Source organism: Hypanus sabinus, chromosome 7, assembly GCF_030144855.1.
Source record: "Hypanus sabinus isolate sHypSab1 chromosome 7, sHypSab1.hap1, whole genome shotgun sequence".
NCBI lineage: Eukaryota > Metazoa > Chordata > Chondrichthyes > Myliobatiformes > Dasyatidae > Hypanus > Hypanus sabinus.
This window is the reverse complement of record NC_082712.1, coordinates 84,157,631-84,172,256: the sequence shown is the minus strand read 5'-3', so window position 1 is coordinate 84,172,256 and position 14,626 is coordinate 84,157,631. Positions and strand designations below refer to the sequence as shown.

The 14,626-nt window shown below is 46.3% G+C and overlaps 1 protein-coding gene across 1 annotated transcript in view; it reads right to left on the bottom strand.

Moving 5' to 3' along the window:
- Positions 1-14,626, bottom strand: part of LOC132397492 (IgGFc-binding protein-like) — a 238,387-nt gene that overhangs the window by 181,481 nt on the left and 42,280 nt on the right. The window contains 9 exon segments of the mRNA XM_059976322.1: positions 515-756; positions 1,198-1,339; positions 1,551-1,747; positions 1,855-1,996; positions 3,196-3,334; positions 4,885-5,013; positions 5,689-5,837; positions 8,222-8,463; positions 9,510-9,651. Of these exon segments, the coding sequence (XP_059832305.1) occupies positions 515-756; positions 1,198-1,339; positions 1,551-1,747; positions 1,855-1,996; positions 3,196-3,334; positions 4,885-5,013; positions 5,689-5,837; positions 8,222-8,463; positions 9,510-9,651 (1,524 nt within the window).

Below are 14,626 nucleotides of genomic sequence, written 5' to 3'. Positions count from 1 at the left end.
AGCTTGCCTGCTGCCACTGTCCAGCTGAGGAGACACTGGAGGTGGTGTAGGTGTAGCATGCTGCCTGTGTTCAGTTGGGGCTGGCCTCTCCCATTGGTGCTGCCCTCCAGTGTTCGATTTGTGGAATCACAGGCTGTGTGGCAGGGAACTGTACCGTCAATATATGGGATTTGTCACTGAAGGGTCTTGGACTGTATGTGTTTTTTTTGTGTAACTATGTTTGTTTTGCTCACTATTTTGAATGCTCTGTGTATGTTTTGCACCCGGGCCCCACTGTTTTGTTTTGCTGTAACCACGAATGGTTAGACACGTTCAGCAGCCTCTGAGATGGTCCTGATGGCTCTTTTCTTTGCAGCACTCTGTCAAGCCAAGGAGAGAGTAGGTTCTGCACAGCAAACAGTCAGCAAAACCTCTGCAACCCACTTCTATAGGCTCTCATTGTCCCCTCCATCCCTGTGTCTGGTACTGTTCCATCAGCTCCTGGTATTTCGTTTGCAATTTCAGCATCTCTCACCTGGACGGCCCGGTTCCTGAGTATTGACACGGTGATGCCGTAGATGCTGATATAAACCGCTTTGACATATGACACTGTCTTCACTCTGTTGCGATGCTCGTTGGCCGTGTACACGGTGAACGGGGTCAGACTGGAGTTGCAGGGCTTGGCCAACACGTATGTGCAGTTGCCCTGGAAGTTGAACTTCCTCTTGTCAAAGGAGGTGTAGTGGGGGTCTCCAGCTGCGGTGCAGGTGGATGAACCTAAAGGACAGACAGTGAGAGAGACGAGTGAGTAAAGTTCACATTTCTAGTTGCAGAAGAATTGCCACAGCAGACTGCAACTGTGTGGGTGTGGGTTATCTGGTGCCGGGGTAGTGAAGTTGCTAGCGCGGAGCTATTACAGCTCCTTGTGTCGGTGTTCAGAGTTCAATCCCCACTTCCTCTGTAAGTCATTTGTACGTCCTTCCCTGCGTGGGTTTCCTCCGGGTGCTCCGGTTTTCCCCAGTAGTCCGAAAATGTACCGGATGGTACATTAATTGGTCATTGTGAACTCTCCCGTGATAAGGCTAGGGGTTAAATTGTGCATTACTTGATGGCGAGACTCCAAGGGTTGGAAAGGCCTATTACTCTCTGTATCCATTGTGCAACAGAATGGAAGCAAAGATTAAACCCATTCACTCAGCAAAACCCCTGACCATTTACCTTTAGGATAACAGCCCTGGACACCACCCTTATTGTCACAGTACTCGTCGGGGTCACAGCTGGTGTCTGTGCACTGGACGTTGTTGCTGGACAGGCACTTACACACCTGGTTACAGGCCTCAGACCAGATCACCTCCCCAGGCTGGAAACACAAAGAGATGCACATTAGATTGTGGAGAAGGAAGGCCCGTCTGAGAGACAAGGGAGCCTGGATTTCTATAGCACCTTCATGAACACACGTTTAAAGTCTCTCTCAGATCTGCACGGGAGAGTGAGGCAAAATTGTGCGAACATTCAAAACAGTGACTTCAACACAGTAATTTCAGAGCCTGACAAAAGAACACCGATATTACCTGGTAATAGGTTCCATTGTACATACAGCCGCACTGACTTCTTGGGACACACTTGTCTCCGCTCTGAACAAAGCCTTTGTCGCACTGACAGCCCTCGGCACACGGCTGGTCACAGAGCTGAGGACGAGGCTCGAGGCAGGTGGCTGGACAGGCTGAGGCACAGGGCTGGTAGTGACTGTTCGGCGGGCACCGGAGAGCTACGGAGGGAGAAAGAAAGAAAAGGATGTCACAGCAGGAAGGGACACTTGGCTCTAAAGCGGAAACAATCTGCAGTGGTCAGGAACTTGTTTTCTGAGCTACGTACGGCAGAAGGTTTCATTTCTCCAGGTCCCAATAGTGACGTTGCGTTGCTGACACTGAGTGACGTAAGATTCCAGGGCCTCGCACAGCTGCTGCTTGTTGCCGTTCAGTGCGCACATGTCGTACACACAGTCCTGGAAGAAGGCCTGTGAGAGGGAAGAGTGGATCACAGATTAAGACGCTATTCAATTTGGCCACTATTTTGTCTAAATGGGACAGAACGAGAGGTGCAGAATTTAAACTTGAAAAGAACAATCAGAAGAATGATCCTTTTATAAATTTCAAATATTTATGTGGATCTGTTATCGTTTGTTCATTATGTGCCAAGTTGTATGACATGGGTGATCATGGTTTTCCATGACCATTAATGTTCTTGGCAAATCTTTTGACAGAAGTGGTTTGCCATTGGCTTCTTCTGGGCAGTGTCTTTACAAGATGGGCGACCCCAGCCATTATCAATACTCTTCAGAGATTGTCTGCCTGGTGTAGTGATGGCATAACCAGTACTTGTGATCTGCACCGGCTGCTCGTACGATCATCCACCACCTGCTCCCATGGCCTCACGTGACCCGGGTCTAGGTGGGATGCGGCAGGGGGACTAAGCAGGTGCTACACCTTGCCCAAGGGTGACCTGCAGGATAGGAGAGGGAAGGAATGCCTTACACCTCCTTTGTGAAAGACGTACTCCATCCCAACATCCAAGGATCTGTTATTTTGTAACTTGACCAATCTACAACCAAATCGAGGGGCAGAGCCCAGGGCTGAAAGGGTATCAAAGTGGCAGGGTGCAGGTCCGAGAGCAGAGAATGAATGACCCGAGCTATGGGCGACTTAAGCACCCGGCTACATTGAAAAGGTCAGGGTGGTGGGGGTGAAGGCGAGGGTCATGCTGGTTCAGCTCGCTGCCCTGATGTTTACTCGTCTCTGCACTGAACTGAGGCTGTGGTCTGCAACAAACGGGCTTCTGAATCAGCTGCAGTGATGCCTGGTTGTGTACTTCAGCTCAGAGCACTATTTGCTTGCTTTTATTTTAAGCACGATTTTGTTTTTTTTTCTCTCTGTGCACACTGGGTGTTTGACGGTCCTTGTTTTAATGGGTTCTATTGAGTTTCTTTATTTTGTGGCTGCCGGTAAGGAGGCGAATCTCAAGGTTGTGTAAAGTACACATACTTGGAGAAAAACATACTTTGAACTTTGAATTAGGCCAAGCAGACCTTGGTGTGGTCAACCATCGGAGAAAAAGTTTCACACAGGACTTTATCAAAGAGGCCTCTGAGATGAAAGAGAAGAACAAAGGGTGGAAGACAAAGCATAAAGAGGAAGTGACAGGAAAATGGAGACTCACCATTGGGTCAATCTTGTAGTGACAGGCAGCGAATGGGCCGAGATGATCTAACAACATCCCACAGTAGGAGGGTCCTTCGTAGGTGTCACGTTCAGCCTCAGAGCACTGGGGGGTCAGTTCGGAATCTGTTAAGGTACAGCTGAGAAAAGATGGGGGTTTAAGGGTGAGGGAGAGAGAAGTCGTGATTAATATTTATTACTTGTACAAATAACCCCATATTCTGCTTTCTGGGTTATACCGTGGAAAGGAATTATTTTCTCAATGGCATGTTGGGATTTATGAATGAATGAGCAGGGTTGGGGGATGGGGGTTTTCAGGGCTCTGATGCTTTATCGTACATTCTATGGGGTCTCTTGGTTCGTGGATGTCTGTGTAGAGTATGAACTTCAGGGTATCTGCAGAAGTCTGGAGAAAGGTGTGAATCTTATGCCCATGGACCATTCTCCATGGGACAGTGTAGAGCAGAGGTTCCCAACCTGGGGGTTCACAGACCCATTGGTTAATGGTAAGGTATTAAAAAAAAGCATGGTAGTGTAGTGGTTAGCAGAACGCTTTACAGTACCGGTGACCTGGGTTCAATTCCTGCCGCTGTCTGTAAGGAGCTTGTACATTCTCCCCATGACCACGTGGGTTTCCTCCGGGTGCTCTGGTTTTCTCCCACAGTCCAAAGACGTACTGGTTGGTAGATCAACTGGTCATTGTAAATTGTCCTGTGATTAGGCCAGAGTTAAATTCGGGGACACAAGAGGTACTGCAGAATCTGGAAATCCAATGCAACACAAACACAATGTGCTGGAAGAGCTCAGTAGGACAGGCAGAATAAACAGTTGACGTTTTGGGCCGAGGACCTTCATCAGGACTGGAAAGGAAGGGGGAAGAAGTCAAAATAAGAAGATGGGGGAGGGGGGAGCAAGAACCACAGGTGGCAGGTGATAGGTGAAACCGGGAGAGGGGGAGGGGTGAAGTAAAAAGCTGTGAAGTCAATTGGTGGAAGAGATACGGACTGGAGAAGGGGGAATCTGATAGGGGAAGGACAGAAGATCATGGAAGAAAAGGAAGGGGAGGAGCATCAGAGGGAGGTGATGGGCAGGTACGGAGAGAAGGTGGGAGAGGGAAATAGGAATGGGGAATAGTGAGGGGGGGGGGGGTCCAGTTACTAGAAGTTTGAGAAATCCTTGTTCATGTGTCAGGTTGGAGACTGCTCAGACAGACTATAAGGTGCTACTCCTCCTCCGAGTGTGGCCTCTTTGTGGCAGCAGAGGAGGCCATGCATTGACATGTTGGAATGGGAAGGGTAAGTAAAATTGAAATGGGTGGCCACTGGGAAAATCCTGCTTTTTCTGGCTGTAGGTGCTCAGCAAAGGGCGTCCCAGTCTCTGTCAGGTCTCAGCCATATGCAGGAGGCCACACAAGGAGCACCTCATTCCCAAGAGACTCTCAGATGAAGTGTCACCTCACCAGGGAGGACTGTTTGGGGCCCTGAGTGGTAGTGAGGGAGGAGGTGCAGGGGCAGGTTAGGTTGGCAGAATGCTGGGGAGTGCAGCTCAAAAGGCCAGAGGGTCCATTCAATAAATAAAGCAGGTTGGGAACGCCTGGGTAGCGTGACAGAACAAAGAGGAACTTTGGATTCTCCGAGGGGAGATTGACGATTTGTGGAGCAGGTCACCTCCCTCCCTATTTCCCACTTACTTCTGGTCCACGTTCCAACTGTTGCCGAAGTCGTTGGCTCCCTTCACCAGCTGTCCCTCGGGAGTTCTGAAATCATCGCCGGGGATCCCGTTGTAGTCACCGCACAGGCCGCACAACTGGCCGGAGTAGCTGGACAGAGGGGGGGACGGAGACGGGAGTGAGATCGCCAGGGTCGGGAATGGTGAGAACGAGGGGGAAGCCTGAGACGCGGGTGTGCATGGTGGGAAGGGGGTACTGGGAGTGGGCCGTTGTCGAGAACGTGGGCGGCCACACGGTGAGCAGGTGGGCAGCGGGCGAGTACGGGAGCGCGCGAGGGGCGCGAGCCGAGCCGAGCCGAGCCGAGCCCGCGCTTACCGCGCGCAGCCACGCGCTGTCACGTCGGCAGGTGCCGTTGGCGCGCGGCGCGCGGCCGGGCACGGTTGGGGCGTGACTCCCCTCTGAGGAGGAGTGATTGTGTGGAGGTCGCCCCTGGGCAAGGTGTAGCACCTCTGCTTAGCCCCTCCCGGATCAGGGTCACGGGAGCAGCCGGTGCAGATCACAAGTCCGGTTATGTGACCACTGACGCCAGGCAGATACGCCCAGAAGGCAGACCACTCCTGCAGAAAAATTTGCCAAGAACAATCACGGTCGTGGAAAGACCGTGACCGCCTGCGATTGATGGCGAGGCAAGGTGTAGGCGCATCACAGAAGAAAACACGGACATGCAAAGCAATGGTGAGTCCGGTTCCGACGCTCCGTGCGAGGGAGGGGCAGGGCTCGGAGCGCCCGACGGAAGCTGCATGGTGTGAGCGGGACCAAACTTACTCGCTGGGAGCCTTCACGTCAACGTAGTGTCTGCCGTCGTAGCGCACGGTCAGGCCGAAGTCGGTCTGCAGCACCACGTGCTTGCCCGAAGGTTTGACCGTGACTCCGGGGAGCGGGCGGATGGGAACGGTCACAGGCTCTCTGTCCACCTGGAAGGCGACAGACAGAGAAAGCTTGTAGATTAAACAGAAGTCTTCTGCAAAAGGGTCACCCAGCCTGTCCAGTGTAAAGGAGTTAACATTGTGAGCACTAGATCAAAGTTCAAAATACATTTAATTACCAAAGTATGTATACACTATACAACCTTGAGATTCGTCTCCTTACAGGCAGCCACAAAACAAAGAAACCCAAAAGAACCCTTAAAAAAAACTGACAAATGCCCCAATAAGCAGAAAGAGAGAGGGGGAGAGAGAAATAACAAATTCTGCAAAGAGCATTTAGAATTTGGAACAAAAGCTAGTCCTCAGACACGAAGCCCAGAGCAGGCCCACAGTCACAGCCTCAGTGCAATGAAGAGTGGAGTGAATGTCGTGGAGCAGCAAGCTGAACCGGCCTGACACTTGCCTCTGGTCACGACACCCGGGCTTTTCAAGCCATCATTTAAATCATGATACAATATACTGAATTAAATGCGGCAATGAAATGCTTCTGTGAGAAGGGTTGTTTCAGTCCCTTTATGTTCAGAAGAGTCAAGATAAAATTGCAGATGTGACATTTCCTCTATTGGATCAGAGAACAGAGATGACAGAGTGAACGTAAGAGAGGTGGATGGAACAGTCTCTTTAGGACACTGGAAAGTTGTTGGCTGCAAGAGGGTTACTAGTTCTGTGAAATCGAATTGGATCTTGTCTTTCTCTCTACATCCATGACTGTGTGTCTGGGCACAGCTTAAATACCATATTAGAGAAACGCACACCAAACCTCATAGAGGGATCAGAAGTGGAAAATTTTTCTTTTTTTCTCTTTTTGTTTCTCTTTGTCCACGAAGGTTCAGAACTGACCTTTATTCTTTTCTAATTTTATCCTCAAATGGACTGCCCGGTCTCTTTTTTTGTTTTAGGTTAGTTTAGTGGGGTTTTTTTTCACCTTATTATTAAAATTTCCAGTCTTTTTTTTTGTATGATTTGCCAAGAGGAGTTGTGGTTCCTTGTTTATATACAATAGCTTAATATATTTATGTGACTTTGACAGTATATATCATTTCTGTTGTTCGTACGTTTTTTGCATTATGTATTTGCTATAACTTCTCCTCTGATTTGTATCACTTTTTGTTTAAAAATCAATAAAAAAAAAGATTGAAAATGAAAGATATTTTGTCTGAAGCAGGGATTCCCAACCTGTGGTCCAAAGGCTTCTCAGTTGAAGACAAACACAAGTGATTCTGCAGATGCTGGAAATCCAAAGCAACACACACAAAATGCTGGAGGGACCTAGCAGGTCAGGCAGCATCTATGGAAAAGAGTGAACCGTCAATGTTTCGGGCCGAAACCCTTCATCAGGGTGAAGTCTTATGGAAGGACTTGGCCTGAAACGTCAATCATTCACTCTTTTTCATAGATTCTGCCTGGTCTGCTGAGTTTCTCCACAATTTTGAGTATGATCCCTAAGTTAATTGCAAGGTTTCATTGCATAGAAATAGTTGGGAACCCCAGTCTAAAGAGATATCGAGGATTATGGGGAACAGACAGGAAAGTGAGGCTTAGGCCAAGGTCAGATTGGCTTTCACCTATTCCAATACTGCAAATAACTCAAGTGGCCATTTGGCCCTCTCAGCTGGTGGAGTTACAATGCAATGCTTTTACACTACGGCCCTCAATCCTGATACCCGACATCTGGAGCACAGACTACAGACGAGTACGGCACAGGAACAGGCCTTCTGGCCCACAAAGCTGTGCTGAACCAGCTAAAAAGCAACTCAAAAACCACCCAAACACTAATCCCTCCTACCTACACAATATATCCTGCCATCTTCCTCACATCCATGTACATATCCAAACGTCTCTTAGGAGTCTCTAATGTATTTGCCTCTGGCACCATACCAGCCAGTGCATTCCAGGCATCCACCCCTCTCTGAGTAAAATACTCACCCCTCACATCCCCTGTGAACCTCCCCCCTCTCAGGTTCAATGCATGCACCCTATAGTATTAGATATTTCTACCCTGGGAAACAGATACTCCCTGTCTACTCTATCTATGCCTCTCATAATCTCTTAAACCTCTGTCAGATTTCCCCTCAGCCTCTGCTGCTCCAAAAACCAACCCAAGCCTCTCGTGACAGCACACGCCCTCTAAACCAGGCAGCATCCTGGTGAACCTCTTCTGCTCCCTCTCCAAAGCCTCAACATTCTTCCTGTAGTGGGGCGATCAGAACTGTCCACAATACTCCTGATGTGGCTGAACCAGAGTGCTATAAAGTTGCAACATAACCTCTTGGGTTTTGAACTCATTGCCTCAAATAATAAAAGCAAAACATCTTTTGGACTCATCAGTTTTAGTGGAGCCAGTAACCAATGGGTGAATGCAGTCCTCTCACCTGGACGGCCCTGTTCCTGAGTATTGACACGGTGATGCCGTAGATGCTGATATAAACCGCTTTGACATATGACACTGTCCTCACTCCGTTGCGATGCTCGTTGGCCGTGTACACGGTGAACGGGGTCAGGCTGGAGTTGCAGGGCTTGGCCAACACGTAAGTGCAGTTGCCCTGGAAGTTGAACTTCCTCTTGTCAAAGGAGGTGTAGTGGGGGTCTCCGGCTGCGGTGCATGTGGATGAACCTGAGGGGAAATGTTGAATTTTTGAATTGCGGGGCTTGTAGGAAAGTGAGGCTTCATCTCAGTTGTAATAAAAATTACCTAATCTGCTGCTAAAATAGAAGGCAATTCTGATTTAGTTGTTGGAATGTTCTGCTGGTTTGCAGATTAATATACATCTCTTTAATGAAATGGATACAAACAATGCCAACTCTAGTGTTTAATATCACCTCCCTGAATAAGAATAAGAAGGCACAACAGTGCCTCCACCTCCTGAGGAGATTGAGGCAAGCAAGATTCCTCCCCCACTCCCATTTTAGGCAGCATTTTACAGAAGCACCATTGAGAACATCCTGATAAGTTGCATCTCCATCTGGTATGGGAGCAGCAGAGCATCGGACCAGAAGTCTCTACAAAGGACTGAAAATGAACGAGAAGATCAAAGGGGTCTCCCTACCATCCATGTGGACATTTATCAGAAGCACTGCATATGCAAGGCTGTAGTATTATTAAGGATCCCACCCATCCATCCAGCATCCTCTTTGCCTTTCTACCATCGGGCAGGAGACTCCGATGCATAAAGACAAGAACAGTCAGGATGGGAAACAGTTTCTTCCCTCAGGCCATTAGTTTCTGAACTCCCTGCCACATCACATTTGAAGAGTCACTTAATAATTTGTGTTGAACCCTACAATATTTAATTTGAGTACTTTACTTGATTTATCTAGGTGTAATTCATTTTTAGATTTAATCCTTACTTTTGTAAGTATTATGTGTTATGTGCACTAGTCTCCATAGTATTCAGGACATCTTCAAAGAGAGATGCCTCAAAAAGGTGGTGTCCATCATTAACAATCTACTTCTTTCTGTACATCTAACTATATATCATAAATATACTTACTGAAATTTACAGTTTTTATTATTAAGTATTGCAACGTACTGCTGCCCATAACAACAAATTTCACAATGTGCTGATTCTGATTCTGCTTGGATTGGTAGCGTTAATTGCTCCCCCCCAACCTCCAAATGACATTGAACTACCATAAGCAAGCAGGATGAAACACCATTACCTTTTGGGTGACAGCCATGGACCCCACCCTGCACTCCACAGTACTCGTCTGACTCACAGGTCATGTTCGTACATTGGACTGTGAAGTTCCCTAGGCAACGACAAATGGAGGTACATGCATCCAACCAGATAACCTGCCCGGGCTGATGAGAGAAAGAGAAATGATCAGTTTCAGGAAAACAGCCATTATAGATTAAAGGTGCTACAGTGGCATCATGCTATTACAACACCAGCAATGGGGATTGATGCTGCCGCTCTCTGCGAGGAGTTTGTACGTTCTCCCCTGACCATGTGGATTTTCTCCACCTGGGTCTGCTTTCCTCCCATGTTTCAAAGACGTATGGGTTAGAGTGGGTGTTCCCAACCTTATTTTATGCCATGAACCAATACCACAAAGCAAGAGGTCTGGGAGCCCCAGGTTGAGAATTTCGTTAGGGTTAGTATGAGGTAAGTATGCAGTATTGGTAACACCACAGTGGCAACTCTTGCGGGCTGCCCAGAATGCATGTGTTAGTCACTGATGCAAATGGCGCATTTCACTGTTTGAGGTACGTGTCATAAATAAAGCTAATTCTTTAAAAAAAATTCAGTGGCATCCATTAAAATCAGGAGAGCACGTATCTGAATCGTGCTTTTTGCTTGGCTTCATTGGGACTCGCGACATAGTGTCCCATATAGTGAAAACTTCATGCAGTTTTGTGTTCATGGGACACACCTTAAGTATATTGTGATGTTTGCATTGATTCCTTAAAGTTGTTAGAGCCGGAAGTGGTGATGGGGACAAGTTCCCGCTACCTATTTAATGCTCCCAATAGCAAACGCTAAAATAGCCTCTGACAAACAAGTCCAGCTCCTGGCCTTCATGTGTAGCTTAACTACTAAGCACAGCAGAACCATTTCTACTGAGAGAAAAAAGGGAAAAGGATGGCTACTGGCACCTTAAAACCAGTAACTTTGGGAAGGTGGGGCTCATCAGCCATGGTTGGCAGCACTTTCAGCAGAAGAAACATTCTGATTTCAAACCTCCACTGCCTTGCAACTATACCCACTCATGGGGAAGGCTTTGGGAGTAAACCCGGAAGGAAAAATTTGGAGTTGGAGACCGAAGGCAGTCCAATGTTGAGTTCAATAATAAATGGCAATTCCTGCAACTCATGTTATGATGAAGAGTCTTGCCGAAATGTTGACTATTTACTCTTTTCCATAGATGCTATCTAGCCTGCTGAGTTCCTCCAGCATTTTGTGTGCACTACCATGGTAGGTCTTTGGAATGTGGGAGGAAACCCGAGCACCTGAGGAAACCTTTGCAGTCACGAGGAGGACGTACAAACTCCTCATAGACAGTGGCAGAAATTGAACCCTGATCACTTGCCCTGTTATTGCGAACCACTGTTGCTTTTTAAAAATGTCTTTAGTAAGGTATTAGCTGAATCAATGCAAGACTGAATTTGTAATTTCACTAATATATAATTTGCATTTCAACCTATATTTTTCACAACATATGGCGTTAGACCCCACCAACAGTGGTAAAGCTATATGGCATTTACATAATGGTTTATCATCTTCCATTGGCTAAGTGTTAAACGTGCCATACCTGTGTGTCTTTTAATTGACCCTTGCTTATCTCTGGAATGTGGCCTTTACTCAGTAGAAAAGTATCTGTTTCTGCAAAAATGGCCATCTTGTCTGTTTTTCCTTAGGCCCTTTCCTTTAGTTTCATGTGCTCTGTACATCTTCCTTTGCTTAAACTTTAAATACAGTGCCTATAAAAACTATTCACCACCCCCCCACCCCGGAAGTTTTCATGTTTTATTGTTTTACAACATGGCATCACAGTGGATTTAATTTGGCTTCTTTTGACACTGATTAACAGAAAAAGATTCGTTCGTGTCAACATGAAGAAAGATCTCTACAAAGTGATCTAAATTAATTACAAATATAAAACACTACTTGATTGCATAAGTATTAACCCCTCCCTTTAATATGACACACCAAATCATCACTGGTGCAGCCAATTGGTTTTAGAAGTTACATAATTATTGAAGTGGTGATCACCATATGCAGCTAATATATTTCAATTGATTATAGTAAAAATACACCTGTATCTGGAAAGTCCAACCGCTGGTGAGTCAGTATCCTGGCAAAAACTACACCACGAAGACAAAGCAACACTCCAAGCAACTTCACAAAAAGGTTATTGAAAAACACAAGTCAGGGGATGGATACAAGAACATTTCCAAGTTCCAAGTCCAGTTTGTAAAGAAGAATGGTGAAAAATTGTAGTGTCCAGATGTACAAAGCTGATAGAGACCTATCCACACAGACTCGAGGCTTAATTTTTGCCAAAGGTGCATCTACTAAATACTGGCTGGAAAGGGGATGAATACTTATACAACCAATTATTTTGTGTTTTATATTTGTAATTAATTTAGATCGCTTTGTAAAGATCTGTTTCACTTTGACACTAAGGAATGTTACATACCCACAGTTTGAACATGGGACGGTGGGATGATGTAATGGTCTTGTGAGTGGGATGATGTAATTGTCTCATGACTGTGGGGTGATGTTATGTCATGTGATGGCATGTTCCAAACGGTATTTAAACCAAACCTGCAGTTGTGATGCGGTTCTCTTTTTTATTTTTGTGCAACATTGTTGTTGCCAGTCGGAGGTATGGAGGCTCCACCGGTTTTGTTTGTTGCACGTTTATTTTTCCCTTACAGTCCAGTATCAGAGAGTGAAGGCATTACCGGAGTTATCCGAGTTCAAAGGATTGGGTAAAGTTAATGTCGTTCATGGTCTTGGGAATGATCGACCTTTTTGAACTCGTTTGGGAATTGTGGCGTGCACATTTGAGTTAAACCCCTGCAAGGTCAGGAAGGTTTGTGCAGTGACCAGCCTCCAGTCAAAAGGTCAGATCCTTTTATTTCCTTGTGATTTCTGTGAACAACGCATCTCTCGGCTGTGGGATCAGCAGATTCGTCATTACTTCGAAGGAATTGTATCGGGGAAGTCTCTCCTTAATGACTATAAATCACATGGACTTTTGAATTTACCACTTTAAGTCTGTGCTTGGATGAGAACTCATTAAGAACAGATTCTAAGCTTGACTGTTAGTTAGATATTGCTGCCTAACTATTAACTTCCGGTTAAGTTAGTCGTTTGTTTACTTTTCTAAGTTTTCAGCTGAGGTTAATAAATCTCGGGATTTGTTTATAAACCCTGTCTCAGTTTCATATTCTTTGCTGCTGCATTTGTAACAAGAGTCTTTTTCTGTTGATCAGTGTCAAAAAAAGCCAAATTAAATCCACTGTGATTCAATTGATTCTTGGACTCCTAAAAAACCTGTGGATGGAAAAATCGCCAGGTCCGACACCACTGTGCTGCTGTGCCACCCCATTAAACAAAAGGAATGAATTCCATTTAGTGCATTGACATCACTGGGCACGAGCCTGATAAGGTTCACTGTCTCAGTGCAGGTTTACCAGTGCTATAACTTCACTGGTTCTGAGTTTCAGGTAATATAACTTCCACTGCGTATGTATTTAGTACAGAAGCAACTTTTCCTGAAGCTCAGACTCAAAGCAGTACATGGGGTAGGTTTGGTAGAGAACAGTAAGTGCCTAAATGTTTAACACTCAGCACTGCTGGTATAACTGGGGGTCAGGACCAGGACTTCATTAACTGATTGCCGTCCTGTAGGTTGAGCATACTGATATAGGATGGTCCCCGATCCTGGTGCATTATTTACAGAAGAACCTGGTTCTGTTGAGTACGCCCTCAAGACATTTAGCTACATAAATGAAATGTGGCCATCACTAGATGTTTAGCTTTTATTGCCCTGAGGAGATGGTACTGTGTTGGCCTATCTTGGGACCTTACCAAGAGGGTGATATGCTTCCAAGTGAGGATGGCAAGTGACTTGGAGGGACGTGATTGTGGTTCTATGCAACACACATAAAATGCTAGAGGGACTCAGCAGGTCAGACAGCATCTATGGAAATGGATAAGCAGTTGATGATTCAGGCTGAGACCCTTCATCAGGACTGGAAAGGGAGGGAGAAGTTGCCAGAATAGGTGATATGTGAAGTCAGGTGGGTAGGAAAGGTCAAGGGCTGGAGAAGAAGGAATCTGATAGGAGAAAATGGACCATAGGAGAAAGGGTAGAAGGAGGGGACCCAGGGGAAAATGAGAAGCAAGTGAGAAGCAGTAAAAGGCCAGAGTGTGGAATGAGGGAAGGGGGAGGGAATTTTTTGTACCGGAAGGAGAAATTGATATTCATGCCATTAGGTTGGAGACCCAGATGGAATATAAAGTGTTGCTTCACCATCCTGAGCACCACTTCTAGGCACAGGAGGAGGCCAGGGACCGACATGTCGGAATGGGAATGGAAATTGGAATTAAAATGTTTGGTCATTGGGAAGTTCCACTTCTGACGGATGGAGCGGAGGTGCTCAACAAAGTGGTCCCCCAATTTATGGTGGGTCTCACCAATGTAGAGGAGGCCGCATCAGGAGCACTAGACACAATGGGCACCCAGTAGATTCACAGTTGAAGTGTTGACTTACCTGGATGGGGCCCTGAATGGAGGTGAATGGGCAGGTGTAGCACTTAGGTTGCTTACAGGAATAAGTACCGGGAGGGAAATTAGTCAGGGGCTAGAGAACAAATGGACAAGGGAATCGTGGAGGGAGCAATCCCTGTGAAAAGTAGAGGGGGGGGTAGTAATGATATGCTTAGTGGATGGATCCCTTTGGAGATGGCAGAAGCTGTGGGAGATAATGTATTGGATGTGCAGGTTCATGGGGTGGTAGGTAATGGCAAGAGGAACTCTATCACTGTTAAGACAGTGGGAAGATAGGGTGAGCATGGATGTTTGGGAAATGGAGGAGATGTGTATGAGGATAGCATCAAGAATGGAGGGAGGGAAACCCCTTCCTTTGAAGAAGGTGGACATCACACTTTCCTGGATAGGAAAGTCGCATCTTGGAATTAGAGGCAAAGGAACTGAGAAAAGGGAATTGTATTTTTACAGGAGACAGGGTGGGAAGATATATAATAAAGATAATTGTGGGAATGGTAGGTTTATAAAAGATGTCAATTTGTCTCCAGAGATGG